Below are 24,475 nucleotides of genomic sequence, written 5' to 3'. Positions count from 1 at the left end.
TCATATGATATTGTACATAAAACTTGCAATATATAATATGCTAGCAGCAAGCCAGCAACTGAGGACGTTCCTTATTATCAACGTGAAAAGGTTTTGACCAAACAAAGAATTTCACTTCTCATTTTGTAATTACATTTAACCTTATTCTTCTACAAAATTAAGCATGCACGTGATCTATCTTTCCAATGCATAGCCAATCCAGTACACATTGATTGTTCCCTCTGAGCACTTGTAGCTCCAATGAACTATCTCTTTCCAACGCTTCAAGTACAGTACAGGTGTCTATCCTTCAATGAGATGCAAGATAAATCCAGGTGAAGAAATCTAAGTGACAATCCATATCAAAAATGATGAGGATCATTAGGATTGATGAAGCTGTTTTGTCCAGTCAAACGGCGCCCAATCTTGATCAAACCTCTTAACGGCTTGCTTTTGCGCTTCCACTGGTTCATATCGTCCACGGCGATGCATGTCTTCTGCAGGCAACTCTAGCATGCCTCTTATAACATTCAGGCCAAGGCTGCTATTGAACTGTGTTTCATCATCAATCACGTGGACAAACCCCTTCTTTAAACCAAACTCCACGTGGAAATATGGAAAATTAGCTGGAACTGAACCTCGCAATCCCTTTACACTTGTATCAATAAGTTTTTTGGCATTGTGTTGGCTCCACTCATCTTCAGCTTCATCAATTGCCTGACAGATTTTTATTTTCAAATTCACACAGAAAATAAAATCAGAGACTGTAAATACAGCAATAGATTAAGATATGAATCACATATCCATTCAGGACATTCAAAAAGAAGATTGAGAACCTAAGAAAATCAACACACAGGGTGTGCTCATGTATGTGTATATTTGAGATTTAATTCACACAATCACATTTATGGTATATAAAAGATGATTAACGTGCTTCATAATGTTCCACAAAACAAGGAATGAATGATATGATGAATTTCCAGAAGAAGAATGAACAAAGCCTTTTCAAAACAAACAGCAGAAACTCAATGCCTTTTAGAGGAAATAATAACCGTTTACCTTTTTAAAATATAAGGGAGCGTCTTTAGCTATATCCTGGGGCAAAGGAATACACTCAATTATACAGTGGCGGCGCTGTTGAGCTAACCCCATCACTGTTTCAAGGAAGACAACATCCTTCTCTTGCTTTGCAAACATCATAATAAGGCATTTCTTGAAATTTCGAATTTCTTCCCACACATGATCATCAAGAGTTCTTGTGGCTGGTCCATGCTGTTGAGAATTATATAGATAAGAGTCAAACAACACGTACACAGAAAAGAATAGACTAAGATTACAACCCCTAGTTATGAGATCAAATTTGATATTTCACATTAGATTGAGACGAGTCACCATCCTTTCCAAATAATGTGGACGAATTTAGTACAAATTAACCCTTTTTACAGAAGTGATACTGCTTGCATATTTATAATCACTGATTAGGTTCTATTAACCCTTTTTTATTTGGATTGAAGATGCTATACTTATAATCCTTCTGGTGCAAAAAAAAAAAAAAAAAAAAAAAAAAGAAGAAAGAAGAACAAGAATGGCTACGGCTACCTATCAAAGAACTAGAAAAACGAAATAAAGCAAGAGTCTTCTATCCAGCTTACCTGCATCGGCAAAATGTAGCAATGACCATCCACAACAGGCTTCTGCTGTCGCAACATCAAATATGAATAATTTCCAATTGCCACAACCAGATGCGCTGGTCTCTTTGGATTTTCAAAGCAGAAAAGGCAGCGTTCTTGCTGAATGGAGAAACGATTTGCAAATGTATTCTTCTGGGTTACCTTGCGATCATCACTTCCCTGCTTCTTTTTAGACTTTCTGATTGGACCATCATCAAAGTCGTATTCATCATCTGCCTGACCGGATATACTATATTTTTTGTTCTGCATTATCTTTTGGGCTAGATGCATGTCACCATCATCATCCTTTTTCTTTTGACGAAGAGACATATCCTGCATGGCATATCTAGATAAAAGGATCTCTTATCAGAACAAACATACCAACCAACATTTATATTTTCAAAGAAGCAAGGAGAAGCAGCATTACCTGTTTGTACCTCTTTCATATTGTGGTCTCATCGGATTATCTCCACCACCCTGCTTTGCCTTTAGGTTTTCTATTTCTTGCTATAAACCCAAAAAAAAAGGTCAATTAATTACTGAAAGAAACAAATAAAATCTTGATGTTTTCAAATGAGTGTCTTTCCAAATCAAAGCTTTTTGACTTGTCAAACATGTGGAGTAACATATTGTAATGGTTATAAGAAAATAATTAAAGTATCCCAATAGGTGAGCATAAGGATAACTTTTCAACTAAATAGATGCATATAAAACCAGTAGGGTGCAAGTCAAGCAAGTGAATGGTGCATTAATACCATGAAGAAAGAAACAGGTGCACAAAGGAAAGTACAGTTCCTGCACAAAGATAAGACCAAACAGCTTAACTGCAGAAGAGCATTTTCAGTGCACCATAGATTGGATATGATTTTTATTCCAAGTTGCTAAAGAAACTAAGTTTTCACATCAAATGTTGATGACACATTATGGTTTATCAATAAACTAAAACACTAGCTTAAAGCATATCAAGCTGCATAGTACAGAGAGAGAGAGAGAGAGAGAGAGAGAGAGAGAGAGAGAGAGATGTGTCTTACCAGAAGTTCTTCAGCTTCTTCATGCTTCCCCTTCATACGAAGCTGAAAAGCCTTAGCTGCCAACTGGTTCGCACTCAGTTCACCCTTAGAGGCAGCAGCACTGGTTTCGCTGGGTTTTCTCGTGTCAAGTACATTTTCGTTAACAGGATTCCTAGAATCATTAGTCTGATTACGAATAAGTTCACTCAGGAAGCTTCCATCATTGGAAAACCTGTTTATGCTAGACACTGCATCCGCTAGAAGAGCAGAGTCCTTGGTAGAGACATCCCGGCTCTTTTGACCCTTTTGCTTTCCCCAGGATAAAGAACCTTGAACTTTAGGCTCCTTCATTTTGGGATGTTGGATAGATACATCCTTTAGGTAGGGCCGGCTAGTGTCCTGGTAGCCACATACATGTAGCTTGTAAGAAAGACCGCAACATTGCCTATTACCTAACATATGGCTTATAAACTTTACTTCACACTTCACCATTATAAACTTTCCAAAAAATAAAAAGCTCTAGGTTATTCCCATATACCTTCTTATCTATGTCATTGTTGGAACCTGGCTGCTGTTCCTCACTCACCCCTTTCTTTCTACTTTTTATTGCATGTAGATGAGCACGAGATGGGGCTGCTTTATTTGATCCCACAGAGGCTGCTAGTTTACCAAGAGAACCCCAACGCTCCTCAACAACCTGTAAAATGCCAATTTCCAATTCATTAACAACAGAAGAATGTGGATTGTGATACTTGCTAAAACCTAGAAGGCAAAGATAGCATACCTCGTGGAGCCCTTGTCCTTCTCGAGTTGCTTGCTCTTTTGCCCGCTTCAATGCTTTAAGTCTCCAACTTGCACCTCCATCCCCAACAACAGAGGAAGGTAAAAGTCGGTCCCCACCAGCTTTAGGTTCATCATTGTCTTCTGGATAACCACTTCCCTCATCCTTAAAATATGGATTTAATTCCCTAGGATTGACCTTCTTTATTGGGTAAGCAATAGCACAATATTACAAAGTTGAAAGAAAACAAACATAATCATAGAAATTTGTTATTGGCAAGAATAACATTTCACCAAAATATCCCACAAGAATATACAATTTCCCCACCATTGGAGCACAAGCCGGAAGGGATAAGTACTGTATGTTGCCAATAGCAGAGTCTATATGCATATAACTCCACAAAGGAATAAGTTTATAAACAAAACAACCAACTCATAGTAACAAAATTGGGTAGCTAAGAATTTAGGGTTTTCAAGATGACCCTGAAATCCTTGAACTTGAAAGGTAACAGCGTCACTAACAATAACATATTTAGTTGGACCAAATAATAACTAACTTTTATTAACGCTTTGACAGAAGTGGTCATGTGCGTAGAACAAGATGACATAGTTAAGGAGAAATGCATTGCTGATCTGCACCCTCAAATTAAATTAATTCCAGATTTATCTGATTAAAACATAACCCACAAGCCTACAGCCAAAGAATTTAGGATAAGGTTACAAATATATGGTTCTTGTGTACATAAACTCTGTTTCTACATTTCTATTAAGACCAGCCAAAGCAAACAAGGATATAGTTGCCATATAATAAAATCAACAGAAGCCCAAGTCATATACTAGAACTACAAAGATTAAAAGCTCGCCTAGCGAAATAAATGCATACCTCTTCAACTGGAGTTTCTTTTGGTTGGTCCTCGACAGTAATAGTAGGTGTTCTCTCTTTTCCTTCAGGTCTAAGCATCCACTCCAACCCAATTTTCTTCCTCACAATTTCCCCATCTTTCACCGTACTAGTTCCTCTACCACCGTCTATACAGAGGAAAAAACATTAACATGATCAATACCCTATCATTAAGTTAGAAAATTTTGGAAAGAAGGGAAAAATTACTGACCAGAATATTCATCATCCTCCATGCCACCCTGACTTCTATCTCTACTCTTTTTCTTTCCATCTTTTCGGCTTCTCTTCTTGCGCTTGTCTTTCTTATCAGAATAACTATCAGAAGCAGATGAAAGATCTTCTGAACTATAATCTTTTCTACTGCTACTCGATCTCTTCTTTTTCTTATTCAGACGCTTCTTTCTATCTCGGTCAGAACTTTCCTCACTTTCATTTCCCGAAGAATATGATGGTGATGAGTACTCATCCGATGAATACCACTTTTTTTTAGATGCCTTCTTTATTCTCTCAAGCTCTTCGCCATCCGAACTACTATATCCAGAACTCCTTTCGCTCCTACGCTTACCCTTCTTATTACCTGAGCTCTTCTTCTGTTTCTGTTTTGCAGAAGCATTCAAATTCTCATCCTGTTAACAGTAATGGAAATACAATTAATCTACTGTTTTAAATAAATAAATCATGATTTGTGAAACAAAACAAAAGAAGAATAGTCTTTACTTTATCAATCTGGTCTCGAGGTATGAACTTGACTCCAGCAAGCATGATTATTTACAAATGGCTACAATTTGGAGAAGGTAGATACAATCAAACGACCTGCAGACAACCCCCAAAAGCATCAGTACTTGCAAAAATACCATTTCAACATATGTTACTCTTCGAACATGAGACTCAATAATGTCATTCTAGAAATTGAACTTGGGAATAAAACCCAAACCCAGAGTTTGATTGAGTTTTCCACCCTACATTACATGTTTTAGTAATGAGCACTTACTAATTTTCCAGATTTGTAACCATATCAAGTTCAACCACCAGATAATATGAATACTTGACTTAATCTGGACAACTTAGAAATATCTGAACTATGACTAACACTAACACCACCAATTTAGATACCTATTATAAATTGTAAGTCTGAACCAATCAAATACTACTACTTTGTTCCCTGGACTCTAATCAAACAGAATTGCTATACATTATACACTTGTTACAACATTACTTGACCAATTTACTTATCTCCAAAAACCAAATCAGTTATCCAAATTTCCTAAAGCAACAGTCTTTTCCCTAACCCTGAAAGCTAATCAAACAAAATTAAGGCCTAAGATCAGAAACCAAACGCAACAAAATCACATACGTTTTGCTTCTGGGTTTCTCAGCTTCTATCGAAAAGACTTGCTTCAGTTTCCGGTTGAGAAGAATCGGATTTGAATGAACACAATGGATGCGGCTTTAGATGTAGTAGTATAATGTATAATAGCATGCAGCCCCCCGTTTTGAAGGCCCAATAGGCCCAATATGCAACTTGCTACTACTTAAATGGATGGATCATGGATGTGTGGGGGGGTTGGCGCGAAAGTCGAGCTGTAGTTTGAGCCATGAGTTTGAGGAAGTTGGTGACGAAAGCAAACCCTAATTGTAATGAAAGTGAGGATGAGGATGGTAAGGCGAAGAGAGAGACGAGGGTGGCTCTGGGCAACGGAAGCGAGGTGGTGTTGATTCCAAGGTTCATAAGCTTCGATCGGGCTTGGAATTGGTTCGATTACCTCAACACACATGTTCCCTGGACTAGACCCACTATTCGTGTCTTCGGCCGATCCTGCCTCCAGGTCTCTCTCTCTTTGTTTTTTTCTACTCAACTCAATTTTTTGTTGGGTCTGCATATATATATATATATATATATATATATATATATATATATATATATATTTGGGAGAAAAATGATGGAATGTTTACAATTTTATTTTATATGCCTGAATTTAGGATTGATTGAACTGTGAACCCAGCTAGCTAGTTTGTTTGTTTGTGTTTCAGCCTAGAGATACATGTTATGTTGCAAGTCCGGGACTACCACAATTGGTTTACAGTGGATACCAACCTCATGCTTATTCATGGGATGATCTCCCTCCTCTTAAGGAACTCTTGGAAGCGGTACTAATAATGCTTACATCGATCAGTTGTGTGTTACTACTTGTTTATAATCCCTCTGCCCCCCATGGCCCCATATATATTATTCATTCCATCTCATTTGTCTTCTCATCTCAGGTCCATAAAGCCCTTCCTGGCAGCAGTTTCAATAGCTTGCTCTTAAATAGGTATAAAGGTGGTAATGACTATGTTGCTTGGCATTCTGATGATGAAAAGGTTTATGGTTCAACTCCTGAAATTGCGTCCCTATCCTTTGGATGCGAAAGGGAATTCTACTTGAAGAAGAAACCCGGTAAAACATCTCAAGGTATAATCCATCTCAGCTGTTTTCTCCGTTTATATATATATATATTATACACAAGGAACATCCATCTAGTTTCTTATTCTGTCTTTGTTATCTTCTTTACGGTGATGACTACATATTTAACAGCATTACAATTTGCAGCATGTCTCACCACGAGATTCTCCTGTCATACCATAAAACAATGATTGCACTTGCATTCTTAATTTTTCTTCTCTTGTGGATGCTTGCCAGAAAGAAAAAGTGATCAAGAAGCTACAAGTAAGCGATTAAAGAGGAATCATGATGATCAGCACTCTTTCATGCTTAAGCATGGATCGCTCTTGGTGATGAGAGGTTATACCCAAAGGGATTGGATGCACTCTGTGCCTAAGCGCACAAAATTAGAGGCCACTCGTATCAACCTCACCTTCAGGCATGTGCTCTCATATAACGGTTCTAGGTAGGATCAGAAAAGAATGGTTGTTCATCTTGCTCTCTTCTTTCGTGTTCTTCTCTGTGGATGAGTTTTTGAAGGTAACCTACTCCCCATTGACAAGAGGAATGTATAGGTTTCTCCATTGCTTGAGGACATTCTGGATGTCTACTTATTGCCATGTAATACTTATTCCTGTAAAACAGGTTTTGGTGGAGAAACCTAGTTTTTTTTCGCTGTTTATTTCGTTAAAGAGTAGAGACCTCACTGTTGTGCTAAGCTAGTTCATTGTTGTATTGAGCCAGAGTTTTTGCAAGTGCAGTTATTAAGTCGGAAAAAATTACCCATATATTACAGAAATATTGATTTTTTAAAACACGAGCGAGGCTATGAAGGATCAAACCCTGTGGGATCTTGCTCTGGAGATTTTTAATCCCATATATATATTTTTTTTGGTCAAAAACTCATTTTTCACCCAAAATTGTGGGCAGCACACAAGTTTTGGGGCAAATTTCACTTCTTAAAACAGTATATTTTTTTCCATTCGTGAGTGCTTATGTAGACTCCTTAACATTAGAATAACCATTAAAACATCATAAGTTCGTATACTTTGTGATTTTCCAAAGGATCGAGATCAAAATATTTACGAACTTAGCGTTTTATTAAGCAATTGAGATTGATAACTTTTGGAGGTATTGAGTGAACTTTTAAAGTTGAGACATGTTTAAGCAGTCTTAGAAAAGATTACGTTTCAGCTCAAATCTTTTCCTTGCCCAAGCCAGCCGGCTCTGATGCCAGATATTTGGTGCAAAGTTATAAAAGAAAGGAAGGCAGAAATTCAAAGTTTAAACATCATCTTCATTGCCAACTCTGGACATTTTGGTTACATGATTTAGATGGCATCCCATCTAGACAAAACTCACAGAAGTAGAAGACAGCAATGGTACAGAACCACCATTGTATAGTAACATCTGGGCCTACTGGGGCAATACAAAAAGGGATTAAGGGTGATTAAGTGGGCTGCTCCTAACAATAACATACAGCTCGGACAGGATACCAATATATACAAACAAAATCAACTGAGTAGCAGACTATTCACAGGTGCCTCTACTTCGTCATATTTCTCCACTTGTCCTTTAGATCAACCTGTACACAGTATCCTCAATGGTCTTAAAAACGATATAGATGCTTAAGCTGAACATTTTAGATTTACACAAAAAAACTTTTTACATGCAAGTTAATGTACGCGGCTAACAGCTGCTCCAAATACTGCGAAAAGTAGTTACCTTTGTTCTCTCTTCAAATACATCTCGGTATGTATCTAAGATAAACTTCCAATTGCCTCTGCCATACCTGCATTAGAAAGGAATACATTGGTGAGAACTTTGAAATTGCTTAAAAATAATCATGATTGCCACTTACTCAGCCAATAGAAACATGATTGCTAGTAAGCACCAAGGACATAAAATTCTGGTCATCTTTTCAGAGATGAGAATTATGAAGCAACCAAACATTACGACTAACGCGCTTGACAGGATTGAAAATATATGCATACCCTTACAAATAATCTGATAAGACCTACGCATTGATCTAACCCCAACTGAATAAAACTTTTAAAATATGAAGGTCCCTTTCACAACAAGAAGCTGGAGAAATAGAGAGCAAAAGTGCAGAAAATATATAAACCAGTACATACTTCTGCACACCAGTCTTTAACGTATCTTCTTCATGTAAGCTCCATCTCTTAACTTTTCTCCTCTTAAAAGATCTTTTATCCTCATACTTCTTCAGCGGAGAAACAGCATTCCTTTTTGGACTAGGTAGGTGAAGCCTGCCCTTACTATTTGTTTGTTCAGGTGACATACCTAGCGAGTCATCGCACTGAAAAAATTACACTCATTTAATACAAATCTATAAACAAACAGAACCACCACAAATTTTACAGCCAGAAATATTGGCCATTTTGCACACGTGCAACATAGTAACTTGTAAGGAACCGTAGGACTGGAAGAGCAAAGTATGAAACTACCTCATAAGTATGGGCAGTACTATTACGTTCCATCAAGCCAGCTCGGGAAACATTATTCTGAAAACTGCAAGATGGATTTCCAGGATTGACATCACCCGTCTGAACATACTCCGTGCCCTTTCCCTTGTCAACAGAAAGATTTGGTGCATCATTTTCTTTTCCACTAGGTTGGGAAACATCATTCTGATGACTGGTGTGGTTTCCATGATTATCATTATTAAACTGATCAGGCTCAGTGCACTTTGCAACAGATGGATTTGCTGCACCTCCATTTTCTCCACTTACATGATCCACAGGTCTTATTCCCAACTCAGATCTTACAATTTCCGACTTGCGCAAAGCATAAGGAAGTGGGTCTGTCACTACAGCTTGTAGAGCCAAAACACTGGACTTGAGTTCTTCTTGCACTTTTCTAACTTCAGCACTAGACACTGAGTTATATATGCCAGCTGATGCTTCCGTATCCACATCTTCAGCATCTCTAATCTTAACTGGTCCATGCCTGCGTCTAAGTGCCGTGCTCCTTGGAGTTTCTACAAGAAATAAACAGGAAGACTGAAAATAGTGGACTATAACATGTGTGCAGTAATGAAGCATTATTAAAAGGTGATGATTTTGGCGCTCCACAAGTGGTAAAGCAGAGTGCCAAAATCATCACCCATTATTAAACGGGCATACTTAAAACTTCAGCTATATGGCATTGGCATAAACGAGAAAGAGCAGAATAATTGTTATCAGTGTATCCCCAAACAACACAGCCTAAGAATATCAGATAGTCACAAGTTGGGGAAAACTCGGCAAAATTCAAGTTGATGAAAAAGCATATAGAAGGAAAAAACAGATAAAACAATATAGAGCACACTCTCAATATCAATGCTGTAAATGAAATCTCTCTCTCTGATACTGAACAGAAGTATACCTTTCTCTTTAGTTGCAGGTTCAGAGCTGAGGACACGATGGTTTCCATTAGGTGGCAACCTTTCTGCCCCCACTATCTGCAATTGAACGCCATTCATAGTATGGTAGTGACCCATTTCAGACCTAGAATTGAAATAAGCTACAGTCACAATTTGTGATTCAGACTCATCACCCACATTAGTATCATGCGCCTCCCGTTCACAGGCATCACTAACATTAGCCCCCTTAGCCCTTTGCAGCTCCTGTTCAGACCTAGCACTACCATCATTTGCCCCATTCACCCTTTGTGCCTCTAATTCAGACTCCGAATTGACATTAGGCCCATTTGCCCTTTGTGCCTCCTGTTCAGACCCAGAATTGACATTAGCTCCTCTCTGCGCTTCCAATTCACGCACATTAGCCCCATTCACCTCCAATTTGGAGCCATCACCCAAATCAACCCCATTCCCCATTTGCACGTCCAAAACAGCCCCATTTGCCATTTGCACATCCAATTCAGCCCCATTCGCCATTGGAACCTGCACTTGACACCCATCACCCGCATTACCATCACTCTCCACTGCAACCTGATCAGCTTCCGAGCTTAAACTACCGTTGTGCTTATTAAATCTAACAGCCCAAGCAATAAACGGAGGACCCAGGATCCCCAAAGCTTCCTCGACATACGCCGCAACCAATGCCAGCGCATCATTTCTAGTGTTCAGGCTCGCTAGCTTCTTAGAAACCTTGATATCCCAAATCGCAGCCTCCACCTCATCCCTTGTCTCCTTCAACTCAGCCGATACCAGCTCGCAACCCTCAGACTCCTCCAAAATCCTAACCCTGCCTCTCCAAATCCGATCGACTGCCTCCATGTACTTTCCACTCGGCTTCCCTCTGAAGGCAGCCAAAAACTTGACCGTGCAATCCGTCGCCACGGCGCAGTAAGCCGCTCTCATTGAGTGCGTGATCGGGAGCCCTTGGCCGCGGTCCAGAGCCTCGATGGACTCCAAGGATTCGAGGAGGGTTTCGGTGACAGAAGCCTCGTCCAAGATTTGGGACTCGATTGTTCGGAGGAGGAGGGTCTTCTTCAACCGCCAGTCGTGGTTCGAGAGCGGCAAGACGCCGAGGACTCGCTTAGCGACGCTCTCCTTCTCGCGGTCACGGAAGAGGAACTCGAGGACCCACCGCGAAACGTCGACGTCTAAGTCCATGAGTACGGCAACCGGCTGATCGAAAAATTGAGCCTGATGATCGAGATTGGGAATTAGGGTTTCGAAGCGCGGGAAATGTACTTGAAATTGCGTTTTGTTAGGTGGGAATGGATTGAAATAAATAGCAAATATCACCCTCTCACCTTTTATCATTAAAAAATGTGTTATATTTTGGATATTAAAAATTAATATATTTACATAAATATCACTAGAGTACAAAATCAACAGTCATTCTCTCTTTCCTCTCGAGCGAGGTCTCTAGTTAATTCCGGCGAGTCTCCAGCCGACCTCTGGTCAACTCCGGCGACCACAAAAACTACTATCACTAACACCAAAAGCTACTGTAGCTAGCAAGAAAAGCTATTTTGATGAGATTTCCGACAACCTCTGACGAGGTCACAAAAGCTATTGTTACTAGCAATAAAAGCTACTCTTGTGAGATTTCCAACAACTTTCGGTGAGAAAACAAAAGCTATTATTACCAACAACAAAAGCTACTCCTTACCAAAAAACCTATGCTCCCCAAAACGAAAAGTTATTATCCCCACAAATAAAAGATATCGTCACCAATACCAAAAGTTACTCTCACCAACAACTAATGCTACTCTCACCAGCACTAAAAAACTACTCTCACCAATATCAAAAGCTACTGTCACTAGAAACAAAAGTTACTATCACCAACACTAACGAGCTACTGTCACTAACATTTTAGAGTTACTCTTGTATCAAAAACTACTCTCACCATCAACAAAAACTACTCTCACAAACACAAAAAATTACAATCACCACTGTAAAAAACTACTTTCACTACTGACAAAAGCTACTCTCACCAACGTCAAAAACTATTCTCATCACCAAAAAAAAGCTACAATCATCACCACCAAAAGCTACAATCATCACCACCAAAAACTACTCTCATCACCACAAAAAACTACAATCATCACCACCAAAATATACTCTCATCAACATCAAACCAAAATAAAACAGATCACATGAAACAGATAAGTAAATGATATCCTTTTTTCTGTAAAATTAATGATAGCCTGATAGGCCATTAGAACAGAGACGTGCATTCACTTAAGCATGAAAAACTTCTTTCGCCAAAAGCTATGATCTCCTTGTATGAAAGAGGTATGGCCAAAATCATTCAGGATATAAATGAAACAACATAGTGATAAAATCATTGATGATTTAGCTCAAACAACGACATCAAAACAAGACATTAATGGTTTTCATCTGCTTCACATCCATGGGTCACAAAATCATCAAACAATTCATATTAGACCTCAACTTCGCTGTCTCCGACAGCTGCTTTCTTCACCGCTGGTGATCTAAGAGTTGGACTCCAGTGAGAGAATTGGAGAGAATAAGAGATGAGTAGAGAATCGGAGTGATCTGAGTTGGACTCCAGTGAGCTAGCTCCGATCGGAGCTTCTTCGTCGTCGTCGTCTTCAGGCATGGTGGCCCCGTTTTGAGGTTTTGCAAGCTTGGATCCATTGCAATCTCACCAGATCTGAGGTGGTGGTCGTCAGAATCGGGGCGGGGGGAGGTGGTGGAGAGAGCGTCGTGCCTTAATCGGCGATAGGGTGGCTGAGTTTTGGTCGGGTTTGTCGGGTTTGTGTTGTGGTTCAATTGATGGTGACAGTGATGAGAGATGGTGGCCGGAATTGATTCTTTCTGGTGATTGCAGAGGGAAGAGAAGAAGAAGAGAGAGAGGAGAGAGAGAGGAGAGGGAATAAATTTCTTTTCATTTTGACACTTTGGTGCTAAAAAAAACTAGTGGCCTTATGACTAATTTAAAGCTACAAGTGGCGTTATGTGTACAAAAAAAACTTTAGCAGCCTTATGACTAATTTAAGTTTCAAATTGATACTTGTGTGTAATTTTCTATAAAAGAAAATCACCCTCTCACCCTCATATAATGAAATGAAAGTTGGGACCTCCAAATTTGGGCTGGGCTGGGTGCGTGGGCATGGATGGTCCAATGCATAGCTAGATGGCCCGAACCCAAAATGAGGACTTGTGATGGAACAAGTCATTGTGTTGCAGTTCCCGGTGTAAATGATATGATCGAATTATTATCCAAATTCAGACGGAAATGGAAAACGGATTGGATAAATAGGATTGATGATCGTCATCATGACTCACTATCTAATTCTAATTTCATTTATAAAATAAATAAAAAAAGGATTGTTAGCTTCTCTCGAGCTTCCCTTGTTGTCTTTCTCTGGCGACTGGCGTGAATTGAAGAAGGTATTCTTCTGTTGAGGCTCTCATCTCTCATGGCTTCATCATCGTCTTCTGTTAAACCACGAGGTAAAAACTGCTCCGAATTGCTTTAGTTTTCTATCATCATCATCTTCCTGCTGAGTTGTGATTGATTGAAACAGATGTCTGTATAGTGGGTGTGGCTCGTACCCCCATGGGCGGTTTCCTTGGTTCCCTCTCGTCTCTCTCAGCAACCCGCCTTGGCTCTATTGCCATCCAATGTAATAACCTCTGCTACTTGTTTGCTGTGTTTCAATGAATGACTCACTCACTTGGTTTTGTTAAATGACAAGGTAGGTGCTCTCAAGAGAGCAAATTTGGACCCCTCACTGGTGCAAGAGGTCTTCTTTGGGAATGTCCTAAGCGCCAATTTGGGCCAAGCTCCTGCCAGACAGGCTGCTTTAGGTGCAGGCATTCCAAACTCTGTCGTTTGCACCACGATTAACAAAGTCTGTTCATCCGGCATGAAAGGTCACACTTCTCTCCACTCACTATTAACTTGGCTGTTTTAGCTTTTGTCATTACTTTCTTGATCCTCTAACTTGTTTGCTCAGCCGCTATGATCGCTGCACAAACCATCCAGCTGGGTCATAATGATATCGTTGTTGCTGGTGGCATGGAAAGCATGTCCAATGCCCCCAAGTATCTTCCAAATGCCAGGTCAGCCTTCCTGCCATTCCAACTACACCCTCTGCTATTTGTTATTTGTTCACTTGTTGTTCCTGACACTAATTTGCAAACAGACAGGGATCCCGGTTAGGACATGATAATATTGTTGATGGCATGCTTAAGGATGGTTTGTGGGATGTCTATAATGACTTTGGAATGGGAGTTTGTGCAGAAATATGTGCTGACAAATACTCCATATCCAGGGAACACCAGGTACTCCTTCTCTGGATTAAACATATTCATGCCTCTTCACCTATACCTGTTGCAATTGAATAATCCTGCATTCCTTTGCTGGAACCTCATCTGTCTTCCCCCCCCCCCATCATTTTTGGAACTTGTAGTGACATCGCGTACATAATTTAATACATGAGTAAGAAAAGCTACTCGGTACTTTTGACAAGTGAGACGCTTGTGAAATGCTGATTTTTGCTTGTTTTTATTTTGCGTATTTACTTTAATTCAATGTTGTAGTGAGGGGCTTAAAGTGGTCTATATCCATGTTTCCTTGCAGGATGGTTATGCTATTCAAAGTTTTGAGCGTGGAATTGCTGCACAAGATGCTGGTCTCTTTGCATGGGAAATAGTTCCGGTGTGATTTAGTGCTTTCATGAATAGCAGAAACTTCTAACTTTTATTATATCTAGATCTCGATTTTCAAATGCAGGTTGAAGTTCCTGGGGGACGAGGAAAGCCTTCCTCAATTGTTGACAAGGATGATGGTTTACAACAGGTAAGTATGATAGATGGGCTTGGTAATTGACATATAAATATATTCCTTTTAGAACAGTAATATGAAATTCTAGTTTGCAGATCAGAATTTAGTTTAAATGATTAAAATCTATCAGCTATTTCTGGATGTCAACAAATTTGACCATAGCCAGTGTCTTTGTTTTCACTTCCCTTATTGTTAATGTCTATGTTTTCTTTTCATGTGTACCTTGCTAGTTTGATGCTGCAAAATTGAAAAAGCTTCGACCAAGTTTTAAGAAGAGTGGGGGTTCAGTTACTGCTGGCAATGCTTCTATCATAAGGTTATCTCTGTGTGTGTGTTTAGGTACTTCTCATATTGGCGTCTCATTTTTAACAGTGCATAGTGGGTTCTGCTTTTCTCTTGGACAGTGATGGTGCAGCTGCATTAGTGCTAGTGAGTGGGGAGAAGGCACTTGAACTTGGGTTACAAGTAATTGCTAAGATAAAAGGATTTGCTGATGCAGCTCAGGTACTGTGAAATGCTCGTTCTCGTTTACCTTGGTTGGATGGAACTTTAAATTGTGTAATTGCTGAAACAAGATTGTCTGGACAGGCACCTGAGTGGTTTACAACTGCTCCTGCCCTTGCAATACCAAGGGCTATTTCAAATGCTGGTTTGGAGGCTTCTCAAATAGATTACTATGAAATAAATGAGGCATTTGCTGTAAGAATACATGCTCTTGTTCTTTGATACACCATTTTAATTATAGAGCTTTTGGTGCATATCATTGTTTTAATCTCTGCAGGTGGTGGCTCTTGCAAATCAAAAGCTCCTTGGCCTTAATCCTGTGAGTATTCATGAAAAACTTTTAAATCGAAATTGATGATGTGCATTCTGAGTTCTGCAAGCAAGTCATTTTGGCTATTGTTTCACTCTGCTTCCTTCAGCCCAGTATGAGCAGCTTCACTTTGTTTTCACAGTTTGTCTTTCTTGAATCCAGGAGAGAGTTAATGCCCATGGTGGAGCTGTATCTTTGGGACATCCATTGGGATGCAGTGGAGCTCGTATCTTGGTCACTTTATTAGGGGTAATTTATTAGGGTTTATGTGTTCCTGTGCTTCACTTTTTGTGCCTGTGTTTGAGCCTGACAATTTAAAGAGTTGCAGTGATCCATCCATCCATTTGTTTTTTTTTTGTTTGCCCCTGAGATGCGTCTAGTTTCTAGATTATTCCTTCCTTTTAGACTTTTGTTACTTTTGGGTGTCTAAATTGCAGAGTCATGTTCTTGCAGGTATTGAGACAGAAAAATGGGAGGTATGGGGTTGGTGGTATCTGCAATGGGGGAGGTGGTGCATCTGCCTTTGTAGTTGAGCTCATGTAAGAACTTTACATATGTTATGTTTTTAGCAGCTAGGGCATTATGGTTTTCTCTAAGAAATTTTTTTGTTTTATCCTTCAAACTGAGCCATGCTACCATCTAGCATATGATTTAGCAACACTGAATGACTGAATTGATGAGCGTTACTTGGCTAGATGTTGCAACTTGCTCTCCTAAATAATTGGAGATGACCAAATTGTAGGGAAATAAAGACAGTTATCAGTGCATTAGAACGAGGACACAGCAACATGAGTTGCGTAAGGTTTTTAAATTTTTGAATAAGAATAGAGTGGGTGGAATGGTTTGGAAGCGCATTAGAGAGCTCCCAAGTCCCGCCATAGACCCGTGATTTAAAGCTCTGTGGTTGCTGATAAAACAGATAGCAAATTGTAGAATCAATTAGAGAGTCCGCCCCCTGTGTGTTTTGTTGTCAAGATATCATCCCTACTGCGTACTCTGACCTTTCATTGCATTTGATTGTATAGTTTATCTTGATCGATCTTTGTGGTTTCAAGTGTTGTATAGATTCTGTGGTTTTAAGTTTTGTTTTAGATCTGCGAAATATGATCTCTTTGCCTATGAATTGTTTTAGAAATTTCATCAAATCACTAAACAAGTTTGCATCTTGCAGGCCAATTGCGAGAGTGAGACCTTCCAGGTTATGATAATTCTGTGTTGGATCGTTTTGTTATGCAATTGTGCCTTCACTAGAAGGCCTGAATCGAAGGGAGCCAGATGTTATGGCGAGAAACAAATAATATGTAATGACGAACACATTAGTACTAAATTACTAATAAAGAGTAGTATGATTTCTCCCCTTGGCCTTTGGCTTCAAATCTCAGAGTGTTGTGTATTGTAACTTGAAGCAAAATGTGTAGAACAGAAAGGCTCATCAACAAAGACGAACAACGACAATATTGCCCCCTAACAAAGACAAACGATGGAGACAATATTCCCCCAAACATGAACCCACTGAACAGCGCAACGGTGGAGGTCATTTATGTCTTTCCCCAATTGTCAGCAGGTGGCATTTACCGTTAGCCAACGCGTACTTCTCTGTGTTTCCCGCTAAAATAGGACGTACTGGAGGTAGATGTCAAAATCTTGGACCTCATATTTTGGGCAAAGCAAACCAATTCTACCAATATTCTTTTTCTTTTTCCTTTGGATCTTTGAGAAATTTTTTTAGATTTGTTAGCTTGAGAAAATTTGAACTTGCTGTAATGATCCTTCATGCTGGGGATTGAATTGGACTCGATCGGTCTTGCATTCAAGGTACGTGCCCTCACGTTCGATCTATGTACAAACAACGCGTCTATTCATATTTGTTGACATCCACTTCCACCTCTTTATCTAAATACTAATAATAATTCTTCAAAACCATATGAAAATGATATTGCGCTTCTCCAATCTCCAGCATTATCATTTAGCATTACATATTTATAGTCTCATAGATATATAATTAGTGAAGCTTTTTCTTATTCTCTCCGAAAAAGAAACCAAAAATCACATTAACTTTCTCCTCATTATACTGTGCTATCAATCCGGCCAAACATTGTTTGACTGGTAATTTTGATGAATATTACTTTTAGTGATCGGTTTTCTGCTATCAATTTGATTGAAGCTGATCGATATATGGATACGTACGCATATGATGCTAATATATCAATTAAATGTTTTTCAGAGGAAATCAAAATGGCCAACGTCCGCGTAAAGGATCAGCAAAAGGCTTCACCAGATTCTGCAAAGGCAGAGGTGGGAGAGGTTGACACCAGAGCTCCCTTCCAATCTGTCAAAGCTGCTGTTAGTCTGTTTGGTGAAGTCGCCGTTTCTAAAGGGAAACAAGCATCACCAACCAAGAAAAAGCTATCAGAGGTAACTACACTCTGTTCAATTCTCCTTTTGAGATAATTATCTCAAATGTAAAGGCTGCTAGCTAGCCCATCGACTCTGGCTTCCATTTTTCTACCAAAATTTATTTGCATTGCATGTCTGTCTGTCTGTCTGTGTTGTCAGAATGATGAACTGGACATGGAGACACAGCTTCTGTTGGCCCGGAAAGAACTCACCAAGGTTAAGCAACAACTAGAGAGTGCTGAAACCACAAAAGCTCGGGCACTCTCTGAACTTGACAAGGCTAAGAGAACACTAGAGGAACTAAATACCAAGATCAAAAGTGTAAGCGACTCCAAGAAATCAGCAATGAAAGCTGCCGAAGAAGTCAAGGCTCGAGCCAAGAATCTGGAAGAGGTGAAAGCCAGAGAATCAATTGAAGGTGCTGCTTGGAAACAAGAATTGGACCATGCAAGAAACGAGTACATAAGCACGGTCACCCAACTTGATGCTGCAAAGCAAGAGCTCACCAAAATCCGGCAGGACTTTGATGCCGCCTTGGAAGCAAAACTGGTTGCGTTCCAACAGGCAGGAGAAGCTCAACGTTCAGCAAAAGTAAACTCCGACAGGGTCACTGAGCTCCGAAAGGAAATTGCAGCCATGCAAGGATCCATTGAGCAGCTAAAAGTCGTCTCTATACATGCCCAACAAGAGCAGGCAAAGGTTGTGGCCGAAAGGGAGGCCCGCCTACAAGATTACAAAGCTGCTAAGCAACAAGCAGAAGACAAACTGCTATCTCTCAAGGAGGAAGTTGATCCTGAACTAATCAAAGATCTGGAGGCAAAGCTTGGACAAACAACAGTGGAAGTTGAGGTCTTACAGGAGGAAATGAGAAAAGCCCACGCCTCCGAAATGGACTCTGTGAGAGTTGTGACAATGGAGCTGAATGAAGCCACAAAGAAGCTGCAGGAAGTTGCTGAAGAAGAGAGCTCTCTTCGGAGCTTTGTGAGCTCCCTCAGGCTGGAATTGGAGGATGTGAAGATGGAAACCGGTGAACTCAGGAACAAGGAAATGGAACTGGAAGTTCTTGCTACTAGTCTGACTGCTGAAATGGAGAAAAACAAAGCCGAGGCTGAGCGGCTCAAGGAAGAGGCGGATCGTGCGGCAGTCCAGAAGCTGTCATCAGAAACCGAAAGCGCAAGACTGGAAGCCGAGAAGATGAAACAAAATGTTGTTCAGCAGAAGCGAGAAGCTGAAGATAGTCGAAATTCAGCGGAGGAAGCAGAGAAGAAACTGAAACTTGCACTGGAAGAAGCTGAAGATGCAATAGAAGCAGAGAAAAGAGCCCTGGAACAGCTGAAGGCCTTATCCGGGACACATCATGACACAGCAGCTTCAGAGAGCACTACTCCTAGTACAACTGGGAAGATCAAATTATCATTGGAGGACTATGAGTGTTTGAGTAGGAAAGCGAAGGAATGTGAAAGCTTGGCTGAGATAAGAGAGGCAGAGTGCATTGTCCAAGTAGAAGCGATCAGTGTGAGAAAGAATGAAGCAGATAAAAGGTTGGAGGCCTCCTTAAAAGCAATAGAGGAAATCAAGACTGCAACAAACTTGGCACTGAGAAACGCAGAGTCGGCAGATTCAGCAAAATCGGTGGTTGAGGGTGAACTTCGCAAGTGGCGTCAAGAAGAACAAACGGTGGTGGTAGGCGAGTCATCACGGCCACCCTTCTAGCATTTTGCTTCCCACTTTTCAAGTTCACCAGTCAAGGCAGATCAGATGGGCTGGATCTTGATATTTTATTCGTAGAAAAAAATATCTTATTTCACACTAAGTTGAAATTTGCTTAGGATAATATCCTTAACGATGGTGTAATTGTATTTCTTCTAACCCTCATCTGCCTTCCAAGAATTTCATGTCCCGTTTTTCATCTAGGGCCCGGCTCCTGTTCCAAAATGAAAAGAACTGCTTGTTATAGCACACAGTTCGGTGAAAATTTTTATGTAGAATTTTGGCAAGGATGCCAAAAGGACTGTTTTAATCCCAAAGAAACCAACCACATCGTTTGAGCACTGTAAGTGTTAATTTTGATTTAGAATGCACAATTAGATAAACTTCCCCAGGCGACCATAAGTTAAGCATTGAATTGCTAATAAGTGATAACAGGTTAATCTGTGCAATTACTACATAATTTACAGCTGTGCAAATAAAAATGATAATTGTCGGCTGCACTACAAGTCTACAACACATACTAGCTACCGATCACCCAGCTAAATGTCAGCTTACATAAATTATATTTGCTTTCCCTTGTGGAATTTACTTGGATATAATGTAAGCAACTGCCATTACAACCAACTAGTGTGCAGCACTGCAACTGTAGTACCGGTACAGCAATATTCCTTGTCGAGCATCTTTTAAACCGAGCAACCATGATTAGGCAAGCAACCATGATACTGCAGAGTACCAAGGTGTGTGGTTCAGTCACCATTGATTTTGAGGGCATTTAGAGAATCAGATACCCCATTGCCGTTACCAAACTTGTTGAACTCAGATTCTATTGTTATCTGTGTTCCTTCTGCAGCTCGCTCAGGTATGTCCACATGAAAAGAACCCTGCTTGATTGGTTGAACGGATTCATTGATCAAAGATTGCTGCTTGATGTAGTTGTAGAGCTGTTGATGAAAACGGTCATCCAAGGAGAAGCAATTGTCAGTTCCATTCTGTGAATGCCGAGATGATCCAGAACCTTCCCTTTTACAGAAATGGGGAAGAGATGCATAATCCATTATCTACACAAACTCAAAAGCAACTACAAGATTAGTCCATTGGAATACAAGACTTGACTCTTTAACCTATGTCTATCGTATGTTTTGCCTTCCATCCAGTTTCAAATATCAATCAGAGATTGAACTTTTGCAGAGAAATAGACTTTTAATCATGGACATAAAATTGCAAGGGTTGGTCTAGAGAGAAATTTTGAAAACATGTGGCTACTCAGGGGAGCATGGAGGGAAATAGTTTATGGGCCATGAAAAAAAAATCAACTATTAGAGACATGATTTGTAAATAATTCACACATATTCAAGTTCTCAATACTAAAGCACTAACCATCACAGGAAAAATATCTTACCTTCAACAACTCATCTGTACCACAACCAGACAATACTTGTACTTTTTTCCTTGTCCTCTCCTGCAAAAGGGGCTTGACAACCTGCCAACAATCCCAGAATTAAACCACTGCTATTTCAAAAAGGACCTAATAAACAACATTTTAGGAACAAACATGAGCATCATACCTCTATGGTGGCAAAATTGCTCATACAATAAACTCAGTTAAATACAACACAAGAATTCACCATATCACGAAGAACAATAATGTGAAGGCTAACCTTCCAACAGGCTGAGAATATGTAAGGCACATTTACAATGTAGTACGTATTTGTCTTCTCTGGGTAGTTCAAATCATCAACTGTGGATATAATTGTCAACAACTGCGCGGAAGTAAAACATAAAGGTAATAAATATTACGAGGTTTTACAACATTTGCATAAAAGAGCTCATTTCTATACGTAGAAAGTAGAATCTTGAGAGTTACGCGTCCCTTGAGACATGAAACCAACCTGACTTTAGTTAGTTTCCAAATATAAAATTATAATTTCACCAAGGGATATTGGAGTATTGGACAAATCTTGCTACGTGCATACAATGGGGAAGAACAACGCAGTTCAAACTGTAATGAATTAACTAAAATTATGTAAAATTAAGTTAAATTGATTCGTACCTTAATTTGGTTTAGTGCTGAAAGCTTCAACCCAGTCATATCTAAAACCTTCACACACGTGGTAATAGGCTTACCATACTTCTTCGATGCAGACGGCTGCAACCAAATGCACATATCAGAAAATTACTTGAGAAACTTCAGAGACTCCAAGATCCAATACTAACCAAAATAACACGATCTCGATATTCATTGATTTGAATGTGTGACTGCACATAGTAATGAACCTGCAATGAAAACAAACACCTATTTCATATGGAGCCCAAGCATCAAGGTGAAGTGGCAAAAGCACACAATTCAAATTCAGGAACTTTTGTCTTAGAAGATGGTATACATAATCATAATACTTACAGACGCTTTATTAAATGTACTTAAACCAACCCCAATAGCAAAGACTGGCATACCCTGAAAAGAAAGAAAAATGACATAAACACACTACAGCACACAAAACGTGAAAGTAGCACTAGCAGTAATAATAATTATCAATGTGATTATTATAAATATTAGGGTCCTAAATATTAACAGTAATAATGACAATAATAATCTGTTTTAGAGACACAATAATCATAATTCAATCCCTCCTGCCTCCCTGAAAATGGAGCAGGGTATTGTAGGATTGAATTGCAGACAGTGTCAGGGATAGTGAGAAAACTGTAAAGATAAAAAAGAGGACTGGTTTCAGTAAGAATGAGCACCTCTCTAGAGTAACCTGAAAGGCCTATGAGCTGTGAGTCTCGCACTCCTCTGTACAATTCAGTTGGAATTATGGGTTTCTGCACAGACGAATAAGAGTCTGATAATGTCAGCATTCATTGACCACCACAGGGATTAAATAGATTGTTAATTTGGAAATCACTGAAAAAATAACACGCTGTTAGGCAAAGCATGAGAATAGGAATAACTTACGGCCAATATACTGTCAATCTCATTTTGTACCCTCCAGTTTAAACAATCCATCAACTGGAACAGCATACAGATATCATTTTAATAAATAAAGAAAAGTTGGGCAGAGGATTTAATTGCATGAAATAAAATTTGAAGCAAAAGTGGGCATGTTACCATTTTATGGGCTTTGACAACATTCCACTCTCTTGCTTTGAGAAAACGCGCAAAAGTCTGAACGAGAAATCCTTGGTGAACATTCTAAGAATCAAGTAACAAGTTTTGTGATTATCCATGCAACTCAAAACAAGATTAGTGAAACATTAGGAAAAATATCCAGCAAAGGCGAAATTTGAGTAGAGTATCTCTTTAGCAAAAGGAAGTTTGCGTTACTGAGAAATAGCTAGACAGTAAATGATAAAAACAATGTCCATAATCTGGAAAGAAAATAGGAGCCGTTTGATTGCTGTCATCGGAGATTAGATTGTGAGATTGGGACTCCTGTTTCAGTGGCACTAAATGCAATCAATCACTCAGAAAAGATTCAGCATTAATCGAATCAGCAAGTGGCAAGTATCAACTCAAGCTCACTTGTTCACTCGACAAACACAAACCCCAACCCCACACAAACACACAAAGTATAAATAAAAACAAGTGATCGAATTAAAGTAATGAAGTAGAGAAAAACAGAAAGGGGAAGTAGGTAGGTGGTAGAAGAACCATCTTAATTGTTGCTGAAGTGAGGTGAGGTGAGAAGAGATCGGAGAGAGAAATTAAAAATGCGTACCTGAAATGTTCTCTTCAGTGGTTCATCAACTGGCACTTCAAGAGTAACAGAGAGCAACAGTCAATAGAATAGCAAGAGAGAGAGAGAGAGACAAGTAAAGAAAAGGAGACAAAAGAAGTGACCTTGATCCATTAAAGCTTGGAATTGCTTGATCGCCTCCTGAGAAACGATCCCCATTATTATCTGGGCAAAAACAATCCGATGAAATTGAACTAGTAAAGCACGAGCAGCAGGAGGAGGCTTCACTTGTGATTGTGAACCGTGAACCGTGAACTGTGAACTAGTAAAGCAGTCTCCCCGTACCTTTTTGACTCTTTTTTTTCTCTCTCTCTCTCTTTTTTTTTTCCTTTCTTTTACCGGAAAGGATTTGTTTAGAGAGATTTACTGGGGAAAGACAAGAACAGCAACACACTCCCCCAGACACTCGCTCACTCACTTCGCACAGAGAAGAAGAGAGGTCAAAATTCAACAAAGGCGGGCCTACGAACCAAAACTACCTCCACTCCTCTTCTTTTTCTCTCAGTCGAATTATTTGTTTAATTTTTGGGTCTTCTTCTTCTTCTTCTTCTTCTTTTTCCTTTAATATCACGTTTAATATTTCTCGATCACAAGAAACTATTTTCAAATATTTATTTTTAGAAGTTTAATTTTATTTTATTTTTCTTTGAACGAGAAAATATAATTACAAACTAGTTCCCCTGATTTTATACAAGCTCTGATTAAAACATAACAAGGATTGAGCATGGCAAGTTGGCAACAGAAATTATTGCACCATATATACATAGTCTTGGACGATGCTTTGATCTATACATGCAAAATAGTCGGCCACCATATTAACTTTTATA

General features: G+C 39.4%; 6 protein-coding genes across 10 annotated transcripts; 3 read left to right on the top strand and 3 right to left on the bottom strand.

Moving 5' to 3' along the window:
- Positions 1 to 23: 23 nt before the first annotated feature.
- On the bottom strand, positions 24 to 5,831 carry LOC112164629 (CWF19-like protein 2). 3 transcript variants are annotated; one of them, XM_024300887.2, is made up of 11 exons: positions 5,695 to 5,831; positions 5,058 to 5,153; positions 4,552 to 4,966; positions 4,323 to 4,468; positions 3,444 to 3,641; positions 3,198 to 3,356; positions 2,681 to 3,058; positions 2,077 to 2,156; positions 1,632 to 1,995; positions 1,039 to 1,251; positions 24 to 696 (listed from the first exon to the last, which is right to left on the bottom strand). In XM_024300887.2, exons 2-11 carry the CDS (start codon positions 5,100 to 5,102, stop codon positions 361 to 363), a joined length of 2,334 nt encoding a protein of 777 aa, XP_024156655.1. In that variant the 5' UTR covers positions 5,103 to 5,153; positions 5,695 to 5,831; the 3' UTR covers positions 24 to 360. The 3 variants fall into 3 exon arrangements, with proteins under 3 accessions (XP_024156655.1, XP_024156657.1, XP_040362064.1); XM_024300889.2 differs by having other exon boundaries at positions 3,444 to 3,638; XM_040506130.1 differs by having other exon boundaries at positions 5,058 to 5,118; positions 5,695 to 5,762.
- Positions 5,832 to 5,897: 66 nt separating this feature from the next.
- Positions 5,898 to 7,550, top strand: LOC112164630 (DNA oxidative demethylase ALKBH2). Its single transcript, XM_024300890.2, has 4 exons — positions 5,898 to 6,166; positions 6,372 to 6,488; positions 6,603 to 6,792; positions 7,021 to 7,550. The coding sequence occupies exons 1-4, from the start codon at positions 5,936 to 5,938 to the stop codon at positions 7,230 to 7,232; spliced, it is 750 nt and encodes a 249-aa protein (XP_024156658.1). The 5' UTR covers positions 5,898 to 5,935; the 3' UTR covers positions 7,233 to 7,550.
- Positions 7,551 to 8,042: 492 nt separating this feature from the next.
- Positions 8,043 to 11,434, bottom strand: LOC112168489. Of its 3 annotated transcripts, XM_024305608.2 has the most exons (5): positions 10,150 to 11,434; positions 9,231 to 9,763; positions 8,898 to 9,082; positions 8,488 to 8,554; positions 8,043 to 8,347 (listed from the first exon to the last, which is right to left on the bottom strand). In XM_024305608.2, the coding sequence occupies exons 1-5, from the start codon at positions 11,339 to 11,341 to the stop codon at positions 8,309 to 8,311; spliced, it is 2,016 nt and encodes a 671-aa protein (XP_024161376.1). In that variant the 5' UTR covers positions 11,342 to 11,434; the 3' UTR covers positions 8,043 to 8,308. The 3 variants fall into 3 exon arrangements, 2 of the variants coding, with proteins under 2 accessions (XP_024161376.1, XP_024161377.1); XM_024305609.2 differs by lacking the exon at positions 8,898 to 9,082; XR_002924261.2 differs by lacking the exon at positions 8,043 to 8,347 and having other exon boundaries at positions 8,898 to 9,066.
- A 1,995-nt stretch (positions 11,435 to 13,429) lies between these two features.
- Positions 13,430 to 17,163, top strand: LOC112164587 (acetyl-CoA acetyltransferase, cytosolic 1). The gene is made up of 14 exons (XM_024300825.2): positions 13,430 to 13,657; positions 13,732 to 13,830; positions 13,907 to 14,080; positions 14,164 to 14,269; positions 14,353 to 14,491; positions 14,790 to 14,867; positions 14,943 to 15,008; positions 15,224 to 15,309; positions 15,398 to 15,497; positions 15,582 to 15,692; positions 15,775 to 15,816; positions 15,970 to 16,056; positions 16,261 to 16,346; positions 16,979 to 17,163. The coding sequence occupies exons 1-14, from the start codon at positions 13,624 to 13,626 to the stop codon at positions 17,010 to 17,012; spliced, it is 1,242 nt and encodes a 413-aa protein (XP_024156593.1). The 5' UTR covers positions 13,430 to 13,623; the 3' UTR covers positions 17,013 to 17,163.
- A 134-nt stretch (positions 17,164 to 17,297) lies between these two features.
- LOC112164585 (WEB family protein At1g12150) lies at positions 17,298 to 20,283 on the top strand. The gene is made up of 4 exons (XM_040506263.1): positions 17,298 to 17,436; positions 17,537 to 17,622; positions 18,032 to 18,222; positions 18,364 to 20,283. Exons 3-4 carry the CDS (start codon positions 18,043 to 18,045, stop codon positions 19,915 to 19,917), a joined length of 1,734 nt encoding a protein of 577 aa, XP_040362197.1. The 5' UTR covers positions 17,298 to 17,436; positions 17,537 to 17,622; positions 18,032 to 18,042; the 3' UTR covers positions 19,918 to 20,283.
- A 22-nt stretch (positions 20,284 to 20,305) lies between these two features.
- Positions 20,306 to 24,165, bottom strand: LOC112164588 (phosphatidylinositol/phosphatidylcholine transfer protein SFH1). The gene is made up of 11 exons (XM_024300826.2): positions 23,753 to 24,165; positions 23,631 to 23,665; positions 23,021 to 23,104; positions 22,868 to 22,921; positions 22,657 to 22,734; positions 22,313 to 22,366; positions 22,129 to 22,188; positions 21,965 to 22,060; positions 21,573 to 21,674; positions 21,314 to 21,394; positions 20,306 to 20,972 (listed from the first exon to the last, which is right to left on the bottom strand). The coding sequence occupies exons 1-11, from the start codon at positions 23,805 to 23,807 to the stop codon at positions 20,661 to 20,663; spliced, it is 1,011 nt and encodes a 336-aa protein (XP_024156594.1). The 5' UTR covers positions 23,808 to 24,165; the 3' UTR covers positions 20,306 to 20,660.
- Between the last annotated feature and the right edge of the window lie 310 nt (positions 24,166 to 24,475).

Source organism: Rosa chinensis, chromosome 5, assembly GCF_002994745.2.
Source record: "Rosa chinensis cultivar Old Blush chromosome 5, RchiOBHm-V2, whole genome shotgun sequence".
NCBI classification, from domain to species: Eukaryota; Viridiplantae; Streptophyta; class Magnoliopsida; order Rosales; family Rosaceae; genus Rosa; species Rosa chinensis.
This window is presented reverse-complemented; position numbering and strand designations above follow the sequence as displayed.